At 36.9% G+C, this 18,364-nt stretch overlaps 1 protein-coding gene across 8 annotated transcripts in view; it reads left to right on the forward strand.

Moving 5' to 3' along the window:
• The window catches only part of nphs1 (NPHS1 adhesion molecule, nephrin), a 185,646-nt gene extending 169,974 nt beyond the window's left edge, over positions 1–15,672 (forward strand). For 7 of the 8 annotated variants that reach the window (XM_089121041.1, XM_089121039.1, XM_089121044.1 and 4 more), the window contains 8 exons: positions 1,796–1,977; positions 4,041–4,097; positions 5,722–5,841; positions 6,521–6,566; positions 11,115–11,238; positions 11,438–11,504; positions 14,512–14,654; positions 14,893–15,672. In XM_089121041.1, coding sequence (XP_088977167.1) covers positions 1,796–1,977; positions 4,041–4,097; positions 5,722–5,841; positions 6,521–6,566; positions 11,115–11,238; positions 11,438–11,504; positions 14,512–14,654; positions 14,893–15,009 — 856 coding nt within the window. In that variant the 3' untranslated portion in view covers positions 15,010–15,672. The remainder of the gene's footprint in view (positions 1–1,795; positions 1,978–4,040; positions 4,098–5,721; positions 5,842–6,520; positions 6,567–11,114; positions 11,239–11,437; positions 11,505–14,511; positions 14,655–14,892) is intronic. The other variant, XM_089121045.1, reaches the window with a different exon arrangement.
• The last annotated feature ends 2,692 nt before the right edge of the window (positions 15,673–18,364 follow it).

Raw genomic sequence — 18,364 nt, forward strand, 5'->3', positions numbered from 1 at the left:
CCTTTTGATACAAATTACTAATGACATGCATTTATGCAAAATGCAAAATGCAAAATGCAAAAAAAAAAAAAAAAAAAAAACATGCAAAAAATGCAAAAAATGCAAGAAGCAATTTCAACAGTAATTAGATTTTGGACCCCATTGAATGAAAGTGAAATATAAAATAATTTAAGAACATTAAAAAAAATAATAGGAATAAAAAATAAATTCAAGTTTAATATGAAATTGTATGAAAATAAATAATAATAAGGACATCAATTGATTTTTTTTTTTTTTAAATTTCAGGTTTTCACATAGATGTTTATGTGATAATACATGGATTAGAAATGTATATAAATAAATAATAAAAAACATATGCAAGTACAGTGCTTAGCATAAGTGAACACACCCATGCTAAAGTTGAAGGAATTAAAAACATCTTTTGGAAATTGATCTTAATGCCTTATTTTAAAAAAAAAAATAAAATGAGGAAAAATCCAAACTTTAAGGACACCAATTTTCTTTGTGAATGAAGAATGTATCATAAATAAATAAATAAATGTTATTTCTTAAAATACAGGGTGCCCATAGAAGTCAATTCCCAATGAGGCAAGCATGGTTTTATTTCAGTTAGCCTATAGCTGGTTTGATTTGCATTGAGAGATGGTGAAGGGTGTGTAATGATGTGGGGCTATTTTAATTTCAAAGGCCAAGGGAACTGTATCAGGATGCATTGTATCCTGTATTCATGAAATAACTGGCCTTTAAAAATAAAAATATGCTAAGGGAAATTAATATATGGGTGTCCTGACTTCTATATCAGCAGAGGCAGACAGAGTACACAGCTTTATTACTTGAGAGTAAAAGTACAGATAGGCTACCCCTTGCTAAATTTTACTCAAGTACAAGTAAAAGTACTACAGTCAGATGTCTACTAAGTAAAAGTACTGAAGTACTTGTTTTTAAAAGTACTTGAGTATCAAGAGTACATTTACTAAATATTGTATTACTACAGCCACAGTGCTTACATTTCTGAACAGAAATGTCCTACATGGAGTTATGAAATATGTTAATGTTAATTCCTTTTGGGAATGTAAAAGGAATTGAAAGTAAAATCAAGTCATTTTCATCTTTTTACCATGTTGCTTTATTTAACATTTGAGAAAATTTCAGAAAATTCAAATTCCACGGGTTGGCACATTCACGGGATGGACCTGCTGCGTCTTTGTCCATTGTTTCGTCCATGGTTTCGCCTCTTACCTAAATCTGACCATGGAGTTGACTTTGCCGGAAAGCTGAAGGTGATTCCTGATAGGCTGTCCCAATCAGTGGCGCCCGCACAATCCAATCACGTCTGAGAGGGAAACAACAAATTGAGGGTTTCCCAGGTTCAAGGTTACTTACTCAAGGTTATAGCCAGAAATGTAGTGGAGTAATGAGTACAATATTTCCCTCTCAAATGTACTTGAGTAAAGTCATGAGTACTCCCCAAAAATGATACTCGAGTAAAGTACAGATCCCTCAAACACATACACATACTCAAGTAAATGTACTCTGTTACTGTCCGGCTCTGTATATCAGGGCATGTTATTATATGCCCCCTATATTTTACGGAAGAACATTTATTTATTTACACTACATTATTCACTCTCAAAGAAAATTGGTGTCCTTAAAGGTTGGATTTTCCTTCTTTTTTTTAATTAAGGCATTAAGATTAATTTTCAAAAGATGATTTTTAATTCCTTCAACTTTAGCATGGGTGTGTTCACGTATGCTAAGCACTGTATGTAAACATTAGCATCTGTTTTATTGGCAGGTACCAGTGGTCAGGATCGGCGAGTTTCATGTATGTGGACGTGTTTCCTCCGACAGCTACGGTGTATACCGTCACGGGCCTCAACCCTTCCACTGCGTACAACTTTTCGGTCAACGCTCTCAATACAATGGGAGAGAGCAGCTATGCAGACAACAACAAAATACTGACAGTCACCACTGCTGGTAAATTCAGCTCAGCCTGTCTAATAAAGCTTTCCCGACACATAAACCAAATTATTCATCATTTGGCTACCGACCACGGTGGGTTTTCTTGTAGGTTTAGATACAGGCTTTACTTTCCACTGATTTGATGAGCCATTCATCAATCTGACCGATCACATCTAATTTGTAAGGCAAAGATCACGGCTGAGTCTCATGCAAATAAGCCGAATGACTGAACGTCTACACCAATCAGTGCGCCAGTGTGTTTTCTGAATGCATATTTCAGTCTGTATTTTGCCCGGTTGCGCGAGGGAGAAAAATCGAGCGATAGAGGGAGAGAGACAGAAAACAAAACCGTGTGATGTATGATAAATGATGATAAGCTACATTCCCTCGGCAAACATAATGAATTCTGCAATTGTAATGTCATAGCATTTGATTTGCAAAACAAATTAGTCATGAGCACAGGCAGCTGACGGAAGTACAGAAAACACAACATGGGTCTGCTACTGAGTCAGAACTGACAAACCTTAGTTATTTAAGAGTTATGAGCTATTTAAAGGGAAAGCCTGATATATTTTACTCACTTTCATCATAACAAACCCATCTCAACCCAGCACAAAATGTATATTTTATTTTAAGAATATCCAAGCTGCTCTTCACATAGAAACACACACACAGTGAAAAGGGAAATGGCTTTTTGTGAAGAAAATACCAAAATTACCCCCCCCCCCCCCCTTTTTTTTTTCTAAAATGTCTTAAATTTTTGTAATTGCCATGTTTTATGTCATTTATGTATATTCTGCTCATCAAGGTTGCCTTTATTTGATCAAAAACACAGTAAACAGCAACCCGATCTCACGACCAAGTCGTATGAATTCGACGAATGATTAAAAAGTGGCTAATTCGTAACAATTCATACGACCTCACTCGTACGAATTAATACGATTTTGCTAAATCGAATATATTTTACGAATTGGCCAATTCGTATGAATTCGTACGAATGACCTACCCCTTACCCCGCCCCTAAACCTAACAGTCACGTGGGTTTAGACAAATCGTACGAATTAGTACGAGTGAGGTCGTACGAATTAGCCACTTTTTAATCATGCGTCGAATTCGTACGAATTGGTCGTGAGATAGTGTTGTAAACAGTAATATTGTGAAATATTAAAACAATTTAAAGGACTAGTTTACTAAAAAACTTTTGCTGATAATTTACTCACCACCATGTCATCCAAGATGTCCATGTCTTTCTTTCTTCAGTCGAAAGGAAAATAAGGTTTTTGATGAAAACATTCCAGGATTTTTCTCCATATAATGGACTTCAATGGGAACCGAACGGTTCAAGGTCCAAAAGACAGTTTCAGTGCAAACTGCAAACTGTTCAAAATGCTTTAACGGATTCCAGACAATGAATAAGGGTCTTATCAAGCGAAACAGTTGCTTTTTTCTATTTTATTTTAAGAGTGAAATCTTTAATCCAATTCACTGTGATAGCATGAGATGCATTTTTTTTTAAACTACCCCTTTATGGATAAATAACAACTACAACAGGTCAGTTTGTACAGACTAGACTACGAAAAAGCATGCATGAGTGAGTTTTGTAGGTATGTGTACTGCAATTGATTCTGCAATCACCTTATTTCAACTCAGTTTAAGCCACATGTAATATAATGCGAATGAAAACAATGGTGTGAAAGTACTGTACAGTCCTTTCAAGTACCTCATTTTGTTTGTGTCAAATTAAATAAGCCATTTACACAAGTCTTTACATATCACAGTGGGGCTTTTCAGGCTAGACTAAGTCTATAATCTTTGATTTTAAACATTAGAATTCATTATTTTCCACTTTGTACTTGCTGTCCACTCTAATGGACTCTAATGCCGACTACACATAGTACCAGTGGTAGGTTCTACATAATACAGCGTGGTTTTGAAAAACATTGCTAACAAGAACAATGCATGAATCAATATTCGCTTTGGATTTTCTGTGCTTAGACTCATGGTCAGAGCAGAAGAAAGTGACTGCGCTCTGTAACCTCTGCATTAAGTGATTTACCACGTCTCTGTTTCTCTCTCAGATGCGGGGGAAGCTGACGGCGGGGTCTCACCAGAAGACCAGGATTCAGCTTTTGCAGGTGCTGCATTTCCTCCTCTGGCTCACTGCAGCTGCTATTTATCAAATGTAGAAAAGGCCTGACACCCCAGAATTCAGATCAATTTCTCAGTTCGTACTTCAGTTTCCATGGCCTTTACCGGCCTGTTTCATGTGCTTTCATAAAGCCTTGGGGCTCAGTGTTTTCTCTTCTGCGGTTTGGTGCAGTTTTGCTTGGGCTGAACGCTTTGGTGCCATTTAACGGGACACAGTGGCAGTTATTGACCCTTGATTCGGGATACGGAATAAACTGACATTAGCTTGCGGCAAATTCGAGGTCCTCCGGATACTGCTTTGCATTTTGATTGGGTTTGTGTAGAAAAGATTCATTAGGGTTTTCAATTTCCTTGGATAGTTCCTATGTCATCAGATTGATTTGGGAATGATACACTGTGAGGGATTTTTTTTTTTTTCAGGGAGAGATTTATCAATGTCTCTCGTCTATGTGAATAAACTAGTTCATGCGGCATTGGAGGTCTTTTCACGCGGCGAGGCATGACTCGAGCGTGTCAAATCTGTACATTCTCTTCTACAAAACAGTGACATATTGCAAATCCAACAAGACAGTGACAGAGAATAGTTGTGCTATCCTCTTGACATCTTTCAACTTCATGAACAAATATATGGCACAGCTCCCATTAATATATGTATGTTGTGCCCAAAAAGTCTTTGAATGCTTAAGTCATGCTTTAAAATTGCCATTGCACTGCTTGACAATATATCTAGTAGCAACATATGATGCTCTAAGTAAGTCCAGCTAACACATTTCTGAGCTGTTTTTGCAAATACATTTAAGAAACTGGTCCCAGGGTGATTTTTAGTGGATGTATTAAGTCAGTACTTTTGGTGGAAAAGTTATTTATGTTAAAACAATTTTAATTTTAAACAATTTAATTTATTTAATTGGTATATAAAAAATGAAGTTACAATCAAGATATTATAATTAACTAAAACAAAAAAAAAACTAAAGATCAAATTAATTACAATTAATTTATTTAAGTTGTAGTGCAACATTCTCATTTTTGTTTAATTGAAGTACTAAAATAACTAAAACGAAATAAACTAAGACTTGCATATAGACATTAAAATAAAAGGACTAAACCTTTAAAATTAAGAAAATATAAAATATAATTAAATACATTAACAAAAACTATAATATTGCATAAATGATAATAAAATAGCACTGGTTAATAATTAAAATTAATTATAAGAAAATTGGCATTAGTCCCACTATTCAACGCTAGCCGGACAAAGTAAACGAGTCGTTACCAAAATAAATAAATAAATAAATAAATAATAATAAAATCTAAAAATATTAATAATTTGTATTATTATTATTTTTAATAGTTCATAATTAATTAATAATAAATGGTTAACAATAATATTAAGTATCATTATTATTGTTATTGTTTTTATTATTATTTTAAATTATGATTTACTGTGTGGTTAAAAAACAAACAAAAAACAAAAAAACAAAAAAAACATATAGATTGAATTGTATTATATAAAAATTGAATGCTGCACTTTCTCACATTCCTGTCCAGACAGTTTTTAATTGGTCAGAAGTTAACAAAAAATAAATAAAAAAAACACTTGTTCTTCAACAGGTCGTGGTCTTCCAGTCTATGCCGTGGTGATCCTGGTTGTGGGCGGCCTCCTGTTAATCCTAAATCCACTGAGCTGCTTTCTATTGGTCAGATGTAAAAACAGAGGGTGGAGCCTGAAAGGTATCCGACAGCGAAACTCCTCAGTGTGTCACCGCTTCTACACTGCACTGTTAGACAGCGTGTCCCAGACAGGTCGACTCTCAGCGACAGCACGCAGCGCAAAAGGGATGAACTGTCTGAATCCTAATATGACTTCTCACTTTTAAATCCATCTCTCTCTCTCTCTCTTTCTCTTATCTCGCTCACTGGCTCCTCAGCCATCTGCATCATCCCGCCATCTCTCCTTTCCAGCGCAGCTGTCACTTCCTCCCTTCGTCTCTCCCCTTATCTCGCCCCTTCCTTTCGTCCTCTGTCATTCTCTCTCTCTCTCTCACTCACCCCATCTGTCTCTTTTTTCGCCTCGCCCCTTCCTTCAAACTGTCAGGTGTCTTGTCTCTCCCCTCTCATCTCTCGCTCACGACTTTTTTTTTCGATTCCTCTCTATTCATGAACCTGTCGTCCTCTCTTCTCGCTTTCAATTTGGACGGCCCTTTTTATCAGTTTATTAAAGCTACTGTCACAACACAATTTGTAGGGAGGAACCAATAATTGAAATGGCGTATGATGAATGTTCCGTACACAAACAATTTGGTGTTCTGTCTTTCTGGTGTCCTTTCATTTCTGTCATTGCTCTCCTTCCTGTGACCTTTGCCCTCTAACAGCCCCACTCTCCTTTGTTTTGTTGTTTTTTGGCCTCCAGGGGACACCAGGAGCATTTCACAGGAGACGAAAAGCGAGGAGCAGAGGTCAGTCATGTTCTGTTGCAAGTTTGCCCGCTCAGTCCTGACCCTGAGGTGTCTTAACCCTGAAAAATTAAGTTTCTGATGAACATGTGACCGCAAAACTTGTTACCTGGTTTCTAGGTTGTTATTTACTGCCATAGTGTAATGCTTGGGATTAGGAGAGTGAACAAACCCCTACGCCTTAATGTGAGCAATAGCATTGGTGATGTGTGGCTTAGAAAGCCGCACTAACAAGCAAGACCAGCATGCTGCCATGGCTCGAAGGCATTCAGAACAACTTCTGCCTGTCTGGGTGAGCCTTCCTGCTTCCCGTGGCTATAGAAACCCTCAAGATGGTGTATAGAAATGCTGCTTAGCTTGCATCTCCATAAATAGACTCCAGAGAAGTACTGAGTTTTTATTTCACCAGCCTACATTTGACAGAGTCATGAGCAGAAAAAAAAGGCAGAATAGACAAAAGTTTTGGAGTTTTAGTTGGATATTAAAAAAGAGAAACCTAAGCCTTAGGTGTGTAACTTAACTTAAATGCATGTAACTTTAAAGGGGCACAATGCGACTTTGTTTTTGTTCAAAATTGACTAATGGCTCGTTTCCACTGAGGGGTACGGTACGGTACGGTACAGTACAGTACGGGTCGGGTCGGGTACACCATGATCAGGCTTGCGTTTCCACCGCCAACAGTACCCTTACTTGATAGCCGTGGTATGCTGGAAAGAAGCGATCAACGTCATTTTCGCGCGAAGAAAGCGACATAGTAAACAACAATGGATGACAGACAGCAGATCTTGTTCTTGCTTCGCGGCATGTTTGTCACTAGAAACAAGCGCTGGCATTAGGCGTTTCCAAGAAGCCAACGCAAAGTCCGACTCAAGATCCCGAGGACGCGCGTCCAGTAATTCTGCTAATGGAACAGCGCGTTCTTGAGCGCGGCACTCAGCTCGCTCTGGCTCTGTGACTCCGGTTATCTCTGAATGTTCATTTTAGGCAACAATAAAACGAAATATGTTCTAAAACACCACTCTGCTTCTTTTCGATTTCATTTCAATACATTTTAAACATTCTAAAGCACAAAAATGTGGTTCAGGCAACGCATAGATTATCACTGCATGTATGTAACGTTATATTTATAACAAAACTAATTATAAAACAACCCTGCCTCTTTTCGTTTAAATTTAAAAATCTTAAACATATTCCAGGCAATATCTAATGTAATGTATTTCATATCGCATTACAAATGTTGCAATAAACAACATTACAGATGATCTTGTAATAAAATAAATAAATGACAAAACTATCTCTTTTTGTTGAATTTCAATTTTTTCAATTATAAAAGTATACGTAAAAGGTACAAAATACAGTAAAGCTTAAATAATATCAAGAAACAATTCAGTCAGTCAAATACAAATTCAGTGCTCAAAGATATGAAACTTCAGTTACTTCACGTAGCCTTAATTCTGCCAAAACTATTGGCCAGGAAACGAATTATAGATTCACGAGACCAAAGATCACCTGTTAGGTTTAAACAAGACGAACTATATCTCATGTTTAACCACTACAGAGACGTCCGAGTCAGCGGTAAACATCAGGATGACTAGCCGAGGAAAGGCTGTTCCAGGCGGGGGACACGAGCGCGAGTGTCCGGTAATCGCTTGGAATGAATCTCAGTCAAATTATCAAAAATCTATAAATAAACCACAGATTTGATTTTTAAAAAACAACTTTCTCGTCTGAAAAAGTCTTAAAACTACATTTCGTGACACAATAACAGTAGAATTATATTTCAGCTATATGCTTCTAATGCCCTTGTAGCACGCGCAAATGACGATACTCTGTCCACCAATCAGCGTTCTGCAGTGAGTCTAGCTCCACCTTTTAGGACCCTTTCACTGTGCTAGGTACCCTAACGAAAGGGTACCCAAAAAGTGTTACGGTACGGTTCGGCTTTTTGGTACCATTCACAACTTTTGACAGTGGAAACGCAAATAATTGCGTACCGAACCAAACTGTACCGTACCACTCGGTGGAAACGAGCCATAAATGTAAGCAATGAGATTAATCCTCCTACCAAAACGCGTTTTTGTCTTGCCCTGATTCACTATGGTAACTTGTAAGCCTATTATAAGTGTTTATATTTTAGACTTGTTGGGATGGTTTTCACTCGCCCGTGCGTTTAGTCATATCTGTAAATAGAGAAAAGCTGCTCCACCTACTTTGAGCCGTCTGGAAGTGGCAGGGTTTAGTTGTCACAACGAGCAAAAACGATTCTCCCATCTCAGGGGAATCAGCCGTTTAAAACAAAAGCCCAACGGAAGAGAGTCTACTGGCAAAAGGAGAATGTGACAGAGCTTGTAATAAAACAAGAACCAACATTAGCTTGGTTTTTCAGAGATGGTGAGAACTGAGGGATGTGAAATGTTGTCAAAGGGACATGGAGTTGGTGTTTTCATTCCTCAACATGTGATGTATTTTATTGAAGATATAAATTGCCATACGTATCTCTCTAACAGAGTTGATTGTAAAGTATTATCTATTGTGAAGGATCATTTCATTATGGTTGATGTGGCACTGTGCTGGAGTTTTGAAGTACGGTATATTAATGGGTAATGCTACAGTAATGGCGCTTTTCCACTGCTGATATGGCTCAGTACGGTTCAGCCCAGCTTGGCGCGGTTCAGCACGCTTCGCTTTTCCACTGCTCGGTACGACTCGGCTCGGCACGGCTCGGTTCACTTTAGCTCGGTTTTCTTTTGCACTGCAGTTAGTTATCCTGCGTTCCAGGCAGGTTTTTGAGCACGTAAATCACGACTTGCGACTTTGTAGCATTCCAGGTCATTCACGCCAAACTACCTGAGCGCAAGGAATTGTGGTAGCTAGATGTAAACAAACCAGCATGGCGGACCTTACGGGACTCACGCGCATTTGGAATGATTTTTAACGCCAAAGGTGCTTACTCCTTGTTTATTTGTGGGAAACTGAGAAGGAAAAATAGCGCATGAGGCAAGATAATGTACCTGTCATACCTTTTATTTGACTTTATTTGTATATTTGGAAATGTATTTGGTATTAATTTATCCTTGCACTCAATGGACTGGAATGGAAAACTAGGTAACGTTATATTGTCCTAAAGTGTATTCTTACCGTGTGCGGCCTGCAGAAATACTGCATCCGTAGGGGCTGTCATTGTAGTTTTGTATAGGTTCTATGTGACGGGCTATGTGAAGTGAGAACTCGTAACTGGGAGTACATCGATCTAGTACGAATTCACGGATGGGAAGTCATGGGTTTGACTGCCGTTCTTTGGTATAAGTTTGGAAAAACACGGGTTACAGGTTGCCCGGAACGCGGCATTAGTACCACTTCAAAGTGGGTGGGATTATAGTCTGACCATTATAGTTTATCCGGTCCTCGGCAACCAACGAGAGGAACGTCTTCACTTTGTTTTCTTTCTTTTTTATTCAAGCAAGTAGTTTTAAAAGAGGTGCGACAGCGATAGCTATTACTGGCTATTTTAATCTAGCGGGTTTGGTGTCTCGCAAATACAATGACGGTGGTAGTGACAATTCTGTCTGACTGACCAATCAGTGATCTGCAGTGTGTTCACGTCACATTTTAGTATCGGTACAGTGCGCTTGGAATCTAAACAGAGGTGGTACCATTTAAAGCGAGCCATACCGTACCGTACCATGCAGTGGAAAAGTGCCAAAGCATGCCGTACCGAACCGTGCCGTAAAATGCAGTGGAAAAGCACTATAACATTATCAGCTAGTCAGCTTGAGATCCTCTCCATCTAAACAGATTTATTTGCATTATTATTATTTCTCTTAAGCCTAGTAATTAATATTTTGTGAGCAGTAGGATAACCACATTCATCCGCAAAGTCAGGCAGAGCCAAAGCACAACCAAAACAATGTTCCTCTGCAAAATACATGCAGTTTATTTTTTTAACTGTTAGTTAGGACCAGAAGTTACATAGTGTACCTTTAAATTTAACAGGAAATGACATTTGTAAAGCAGCACATATCCCAGGATTTTCAATGAGAAATATACAATTATATATTTGACCTTTTGGGAATTGATTGTGAAAAGTGGGCATTACTTAGTGGTTAAGATGATTATAAATTAAATACGGGTTAGAAAATCAAAATCAAAATGATAAACTATATCATATATTAGTTTGTAACATTAAATAATTTAAATTATGTTAAACATATTTTAATACATTGATATGGAATAAGCCTATATGTGTGTATATAATAATTAATGCCATAATTATAAATACACACACACACACACACATATATATATATATATATATATATATATATATATATATATATATATGATTCTCTGTATGTATACAACATGCATTAAGTGAATAAATTGTAATTGAATATTTAATTTCCCATTCATTTTCAATTTTCCAGACTTCCAGACTATATTTATTGACTGCTTTTTGGAAAATCCTAGCTGGTTAAAGAAGTGCTTCTTTCTTGACTGGTTTTCTAACTTGCATTTGTGATTTGTAAATGTGAAGTTTCTCTGTTTCTGCAGGTCTATGTCGAGCAGCTCAACACGCTATGCGAGCAGAGAGCTTATCAACGCCACGGCACAGCGGACGCTCCTCATCGACAGCAGCTCTGAGCCTGACAGCAGCGTCTATGAGAGCTACGGACGGGTATATCAATGGACACTCACGCAGCCAATGGAAAACGGCTGTTCTTGCAAAACGTTCAGATAAAAATGCATAACGTTCAGATAAAAATACATAAAAAAAGAATGTTTGCTGCCTTGTAATGAATATCCCACATGAATTTACAAAAAAAAAATATGTATTGCTACTGAAGATGTCCTTTTTTTCCCCTACATCTCAATAGCAGCAGAGTTCTCATTATTACTACAGTCCTGCGCTGTATACTCACCCAGAAGGCCCCGAGGATCATGGTGAGACTAATGTGGATATGCACACTTTATAGGGATTTAAAGCTTAACTTTTATATTTTTTTAGGTTCAAATAATCTCCCTTTCTCAAATAACTTCCTGCCTATTTAGCAAAAATCCCCAGAATAAACGACATATTTTACTTCTAATGTCATTGCCACAATGTTAGGGCGTTGTAGGTGGTTAGCAGGGCATTTCTATGTGACTGCTAATGTTAGTGTTTTTTGCTTATCGCTATGCAGTTACTAAGATGTTCTGAACGGTTGCCCATCACTGTACAGTTGCTTGGGTGTTCTAAGTGTTTGTAACTCATCGCTATGGAGTTGCTAGAGTGTTCTGAGTGTCTGCTGCTCATTGCTATGGAGTTGCTACGGTGTTCTGGGAGTTTGCAGCTCATCACTTTACAGTTGTTTGGGTGTTTTGGGTGTTTGTTGCTCACCGTTATGCAGTTGCTAGTGTATTCTGAGTTTTGGTAACTCACCACTATGCTGTTGCTAGGGTGTTCTGAGTGTGTGTAGGTCATCTCTGTGGAGTTGTTAGTGTGTTCTCATTGTTTGTTGATCATCGCTGTGCAGTTGCTAGTGTGACTGTTGCTCATCACTATGCAGTTGTTAGGGTGTTTAGAGTGTCTGTAGCCTATCGATATGCCGTTTCTGGGGTGTTCTGAGTGTTTGTTCCTCATCACTATGCAGTTGCTAGTGTTCTGATTGCTTGTTGTCTGCTGTTCGGCGCTATCCAGTTGCTAGGGAGTTCTAAGTGTCTGTTGCTCATCATTATGCAGTTGTTAAGGTGTTCTGAGTGTTTGTTGCCCATCACTATGTAGTTGCTAGGGTATTCTAAGTGTCTGTTGCTCATCAGTATGCAGTTGTTAAGGTGTTCTGAGTGTTTGTTGCCCATCACTATGCTGTTGCTAGGGTATTCTAAGTGTCTGTTGCTCATCAGTATGCAGTTGATAAGGTGTTCTGAGTGTTTGATGCCCATCACTATTCAGTTGCTAGACTGTTCTGAGTGTTTGTAAATGCATCGCTATGCAGTTGCTAGAGTGTTTGTTGCTAATTGCTATGGTGTTCTGAATGTTTGTAACTCACCGCTATGCAGTTTCTTTAATGTTCTGAGTGGTTTTAGCCCATCACTATCCAGTTGCTTTGATGCTCTAAGTGTTTGTAACTAGGGATGGGCAACGATTAATCGCGATTAATCGCATCCAAAATAAAAGTTTGTGTTTACATGATATATGTGTGTGTGGTGTGTATAATTATTTTGTATATATAAATACTAACACGTGCATGTATATATTTAAGAAAAATGTGTTCTTAATACATCAAATATTTCTATTTATACATAATATTAATTATGTATAAATATATATATATATATATATATATATATATATATATATAAAATACATACATGCAAATATTTCTTAAATATATACATGCATGTGTTTGTATTTATATATGCAAAATAATTATACACACCACACACACATATTACGTAAACACAAACTTTTATTTTGGATGCGATTAATCGCGATTAATCGTTGCCCATCCCTATTTGTAACTCATCGCTATGCAGTTTATATGGTGTTCTGAGTGGTTATAGCCCATCGCTAGGCAGTTGCTAGGGTATATTCAGAGTCTTTGTGTGTCGCTGTATACAAGTTTGTGAGATTTGTTCACCGGTTTTATCACCTGCCTGGCAAAATCACTTAAAAAAAAAACAAATAGCTTATCTCTCATCAAACCACATGACTTGATGTATCATTCACGCCTAATTGCACAAACAGCAATTTAGTAGTTAGTTATGGATTACATCACTTATGCCGGTTACACACTTAACTACTAGCTGTAACATTCTAAGATTGAACTGAACACACTTACAGACTGTTTCCATCGACTGCAGCAGATTTTTTTCATGCCCAAACAAGTCGCGACTTAACGCGACTTGTTTGGGCATGCTCAGTAGTAGGGCTGGGTAATAAATATCGATTTCTCGATATTAATCGATTCTCATTTTCACAAACCGATATCGATTCTTAAATCTCAAGAATCGATTAGTCATCCTGTTTCATTTGAATGAATGGAACACTGTATCGCGTCTGCGCGCATCCAAAAAAATCGCATTAATCTTTGTGCTTTGTTACTATTGATATGAAACAAAGTCTCAATTTTCAAATTACGTCCATTTTCTTCAGAAATTCAAAAAAATTAATTATTGTTATTGTTATATTTACCTCAGAAAACCCACATAAATTCGTTAGTCAGCTAGAAAAAATAACCCTATAGAGGAGCATTTTGCTAAATATATACACCATATTACATATTATAATCTTAATGTTCTTCAATATTTAATGCATATTTGAATAAATCTGGTTTTTAGAGTTTAAAGTTTTTATGACAGCCACCATTTAAGTGTTTATATTTCATATAATCTTCTTATTATAAAAATAAATAAAAGTGTAATTTAAGTGTTTGTATAGTTACAAAACAGTTAATTATTACCTTCATATTAGGCTAATGAAGCTTATTGGCTACGACTCCCATACAGCATTAGTTGAGAGATTTGATTTCCTTGAGAAAATTTGCCATTTATTGTAACTGATATCCAAAATAATCAATATTGAATCGAATCAAATCAGAATCGAAATCGAATCGAATTGCAAGCTTGTGAATCAAAATCGAATCGAATTGTGAAATTTGTGTCAATACCCAGCCCTACTCAGTAGTATCGAATTACATTCATGATCGGCCTTACAGTTGTTAAGTGTGTTCCCGGCTTAAGTATGCGTACTAGTAATGGTGATCCTTGCCTACAAAGACATTTATTCTTTCTCTGTGAATGTGTGAGGGGAGTTTTTTTATATCACTTCATCACCCAAATTCTCTGCTTTTAAACTCTCTTTTGTTTTTATGCAAAGTGAGTGTTCAATATTTGAGCAAATGTTCAAAAGTTTTTGCAACTTGAAGGTTCACGGCTGAAGTATTCATGTGCTGAGTTTCCTTCCCTCCAGATGGCAGATTCGGCACCAGCCCTCTCGCTCATGACTATGAGGAGGTTAGAGGCTGGGGGACGTCCCAGGACCTGCAGAGCTACTCACTGCTGCCCCCTGCTGGCCACTCGGATCCACGCGTACCAGTCTCCAGATACCATGAGGTGGGTGTGTGAACCAACAACCAGTCTGGAAAGATGCATCTAATGCCAAATGTGTGATCTTTAATTCACAACTGTTCAGTTCATATCTTAATTCCTAGTTTTAATTCAAAGGACACATGGTGTAGTACACACAAACTCTGAATAATGGTATTGCAGAATAATTGTTATATAATAGATTCTGTCAGTTTGCTGTTTCTCTTTTGTTTATGGCTGTTGTTTATTGCACTTTTCTCCACAGGGAAGGGTGTATGGTAAAGCTGATGTGGACGTAACAGCAGGAGTTTATGATTCTATGGTGTACAGACGCAGGAGGGACACAGACTTGCCATTTGAGCTCAGAGGGGAGCTTGTTTAATAAGAGTGGGGCTGGTGAATGCGCCAGTCTAGAACGGCTTGGGTTTACGTGTTGATAAAACATCTTCCCTTTTACTTTTTCAATAATTTGTCTAAAATATGTTGGCGGTGTTGTTGCATTCTAGACCTAAATGTTTATGTGTTCAGTAAATATTGATTTTTTTTTTTTATCTGCTACTGCCATACAGTATGTCCCCTTTTTAAAACATCAAACAGGGATTCGAAAAACTCCGCTTGTTTGGTCAATCAGATAGCCCCGCCCCCAAACTAACACCATTGGATCATTGTAAATTATCCAATGAATGACTTACTTACTCTACTATTCAAACTTTTGGTTGTCTTGGTTCTCTTATACTCACAAAGACTGCATATATTTGATCAAAAATACAGTAAAAACAGTACATTTTTGAAATATTATTAGAATTTAAAGTCTTTTTTTCTATCTGAATACAATTTTAAGTGTAATTTATGTGATCAATGCTGAATTTTCAGCATCATTATTCCAGTCTTCAGTATCACATGATCCATCGGAAATCATTCTAATATGACGATTTCATGCTTAGAAATAGTTATTATTATTATCAATGTTAAAAACAGTTGTGCAGCTTCATATTTCTGATGGAAACTGTGATTTATTTTTTTATGAATAAAAAGTACAAAAGAACAGCATTTATTTTAAATTCGTGTTCGATATTAAGCATTAACCTTGTCTGTACTTTAATATGTATCTTTCTGAGGCCTGGTTTAGCATTAGTGTTCTCATCTACATTCAGTAATAAAGATAAAAAAAACCCTGATAAGAACAAACATTTTCTGTAATGCAGATTTTTAAGCGATGAGGTACACTATCAAACATGCTATTTTTTTATACTTAATCGTTTTTCCTGATGGCATATGTTCCTCTTGGGATTCTTGGAAAGCGTGGAGCTTTGTCCCAAGAGGAAGACTTTGAATTTGAGAATGCGGATAAAAGTCTCGAGTCCTGGAGTCTGCGGAAGCCGACAACAATAACATCCTCAACAACAGCTTTCTTTGACGCACATTTGTGTTGTTGTGTAGTATATGCCATCACAAGGAGCTAAACAGGGAAAGGCAAAGGGTAACATGTTTTTATTAGTCTGAGAATAAATCATTGGCTTGCCTTAAAGAGAAAACATTTAAATACTTACATTTATTTACCCTAATGTTTGTGAAACATTAGATATTTTGCAACCTTCATGCTGCACTTTTTCTTATATATATATATATATATATATATATATATATATATATATATATGAAGAGTTCAGATGCAAAAGCCTCTAAGTGCCATTTGAAATTTTCTTCTAGAATGATCATTTTTATCAAGCTTGTATATTTAAGTTTAGTGATTTCACTTTAATGGCAATGATAATTACCTATTAATTGTTATTTAAGTGAAATTACTGAACTTAAATATACAAGTTTGATAAAAATCATCATTAAAGAAGAAAATTTCAAACGGCAAACGGAAAACAGATTTAACTGTGCAAGTTTTTGAAAACGATATTGTCACAAATTTGTGAAAAACAGTGACGTCATGCATATTATGTGTTCAGTCAATACGTGTAGTTTTTATTTAGAAAGTGACATCGCCAACTACTGGCCTGGTATGAATAATGTAGCGTTTTCAGTTGTTTTCACAGATCTGTGTGAATGGGGATTGTTTTTAAAACGTTGTCGTCTGTACGCGAAAAAATTCAAAGGTAAACTTTTCCGTTTTTAGTACATAATTTAGTGTAAACGTACCCTTAAAAAAATAATAAATAGATGTACTATTTAAATATCACTTAAAGGGTTACTCCACTTTTTTTTTTTTTTTTTTTTTTTTTGGAAATAGGCTCAATATTAGTAACCAGACAGTTTCTGGTCTGATTGACTTCCATAGTATATATTTTTCCTACTATGGGAGTTAATGAGACCAGAAACTGTCTGGTTTCTGATATTCTTCGAAATATCAGAAAATCTGCTGAATGCATTTGAAAACGGTGAAACTCAACTGTTTAACTCGAGCCTATTTCCAAAAAAGTGGAGTATCCCTTTAAATGATTGTCTAAGTTGGACATAACATTGCATAAGTTTTTGTAACAAAAAGAAATTGGTATTTGACCAACATATCATATTTTTAAGATATACTTATTTGTATTCAATTTCAATCAAAATATTTGAGAATGGAGAAATGACACTGATCAGTTTCAGGAACTACAATTATTACTCATTTCATATCAATATTTTTAACAACAAATTAGGGAATCGAAACTCAAACAGAGGGAAAATGTGATTTTAAGTGTTTTACTGAGAGGAAATATTGAAATTAAGTGGGTTTTTGCACAGAATTAATATAGATGGAGATCCATTAGTGTTTAATGTTCTGTTATGTTGGAATTTATAGGGGTTTCTACTATGTTGCCATTTTGTGGGGTTACCATTGTGTACCAAGTATCACATGGCCTACTTTTGTGGTGCTTTTTTGTTCCTTTCCAGATCTCGACAGTCCATTGTCTCTATCTACCTTTGTTTTATATGGAAAAAAAAACAGCTTTAAGATTAAACATCTCCTTTGTGCTCCACTGAAGAAAGAAAATCATACCGGTATGGTTATTTCTGGGTGAACTGTTCCTTTAAAATCCATCTTGTTTCTTCTGTCTGCTTTGCTGGATGCTTTCAACTAAGCTGGCTTATCAAGAGTGGATGGTAAATTACAGGTTGGGAAGGATGCCAGTGCGTAACAGCTTGTTTAATTGTAAATCAAAGGTAGTCTATAACCCATTGTCTTCTGCGGCTCTAATTTCTGAGATTTTATTGCTGTCGTTTGGTATGAGAACTAACACTGCGATCTTCCCTCCCTTTTTCTCCTATGCTCCTTAATGCTGAGATTCTCCTTCATGTCCGTGGAGACCCGGCCGTGACCCTGTGCCCTGGCGCCGGCGTGACAGGGAACAGACTTCCAATGCTGCTAATGTGAAAACAACTGTTCAGACACCTGGCTTGAGGTGGGCCGATCTCATCTCCTCTCTTCTGTAGCCACAATCCACTTGCCCTGTTGACCGGTTCACCAGCCATGTCAAACGCCTCAAGGAGTCACGGTGTCTGGAGATGGGAAGTTATTGTTGCCATAGTTACTCTCCCTCTCCACCGCGTTTAATGTTGTCCACCTTGCCGGTGCATTATGATGGAGGAAATACCTGCGTTTTTAGTATTCCATGATATTTAGACCATCTGGGCACAGTTGTTTCTCCTAAAGATTATTTCTTAGATTGGAATGAACCCATCAGTGATTATCTTTAGCTTCTAAGCAGATGTGATTTCACATGAAAAAAAGTTTCTTTTTTATGCTT

Source organism: Pimephales promelas, chromosome 16, assembly GCF_988280905.1.
Source record: "Pimephales promelas chromosome 16, fPimPro1.hap1.1, whole genome shotgun sequence".
NCBI classification, from domain to species: Eukaryota; Metazoa; Chordata; class Actinopteri; order Cypriniformes; family Leuciscidae; genus Pimephales; species Pimephales promelas.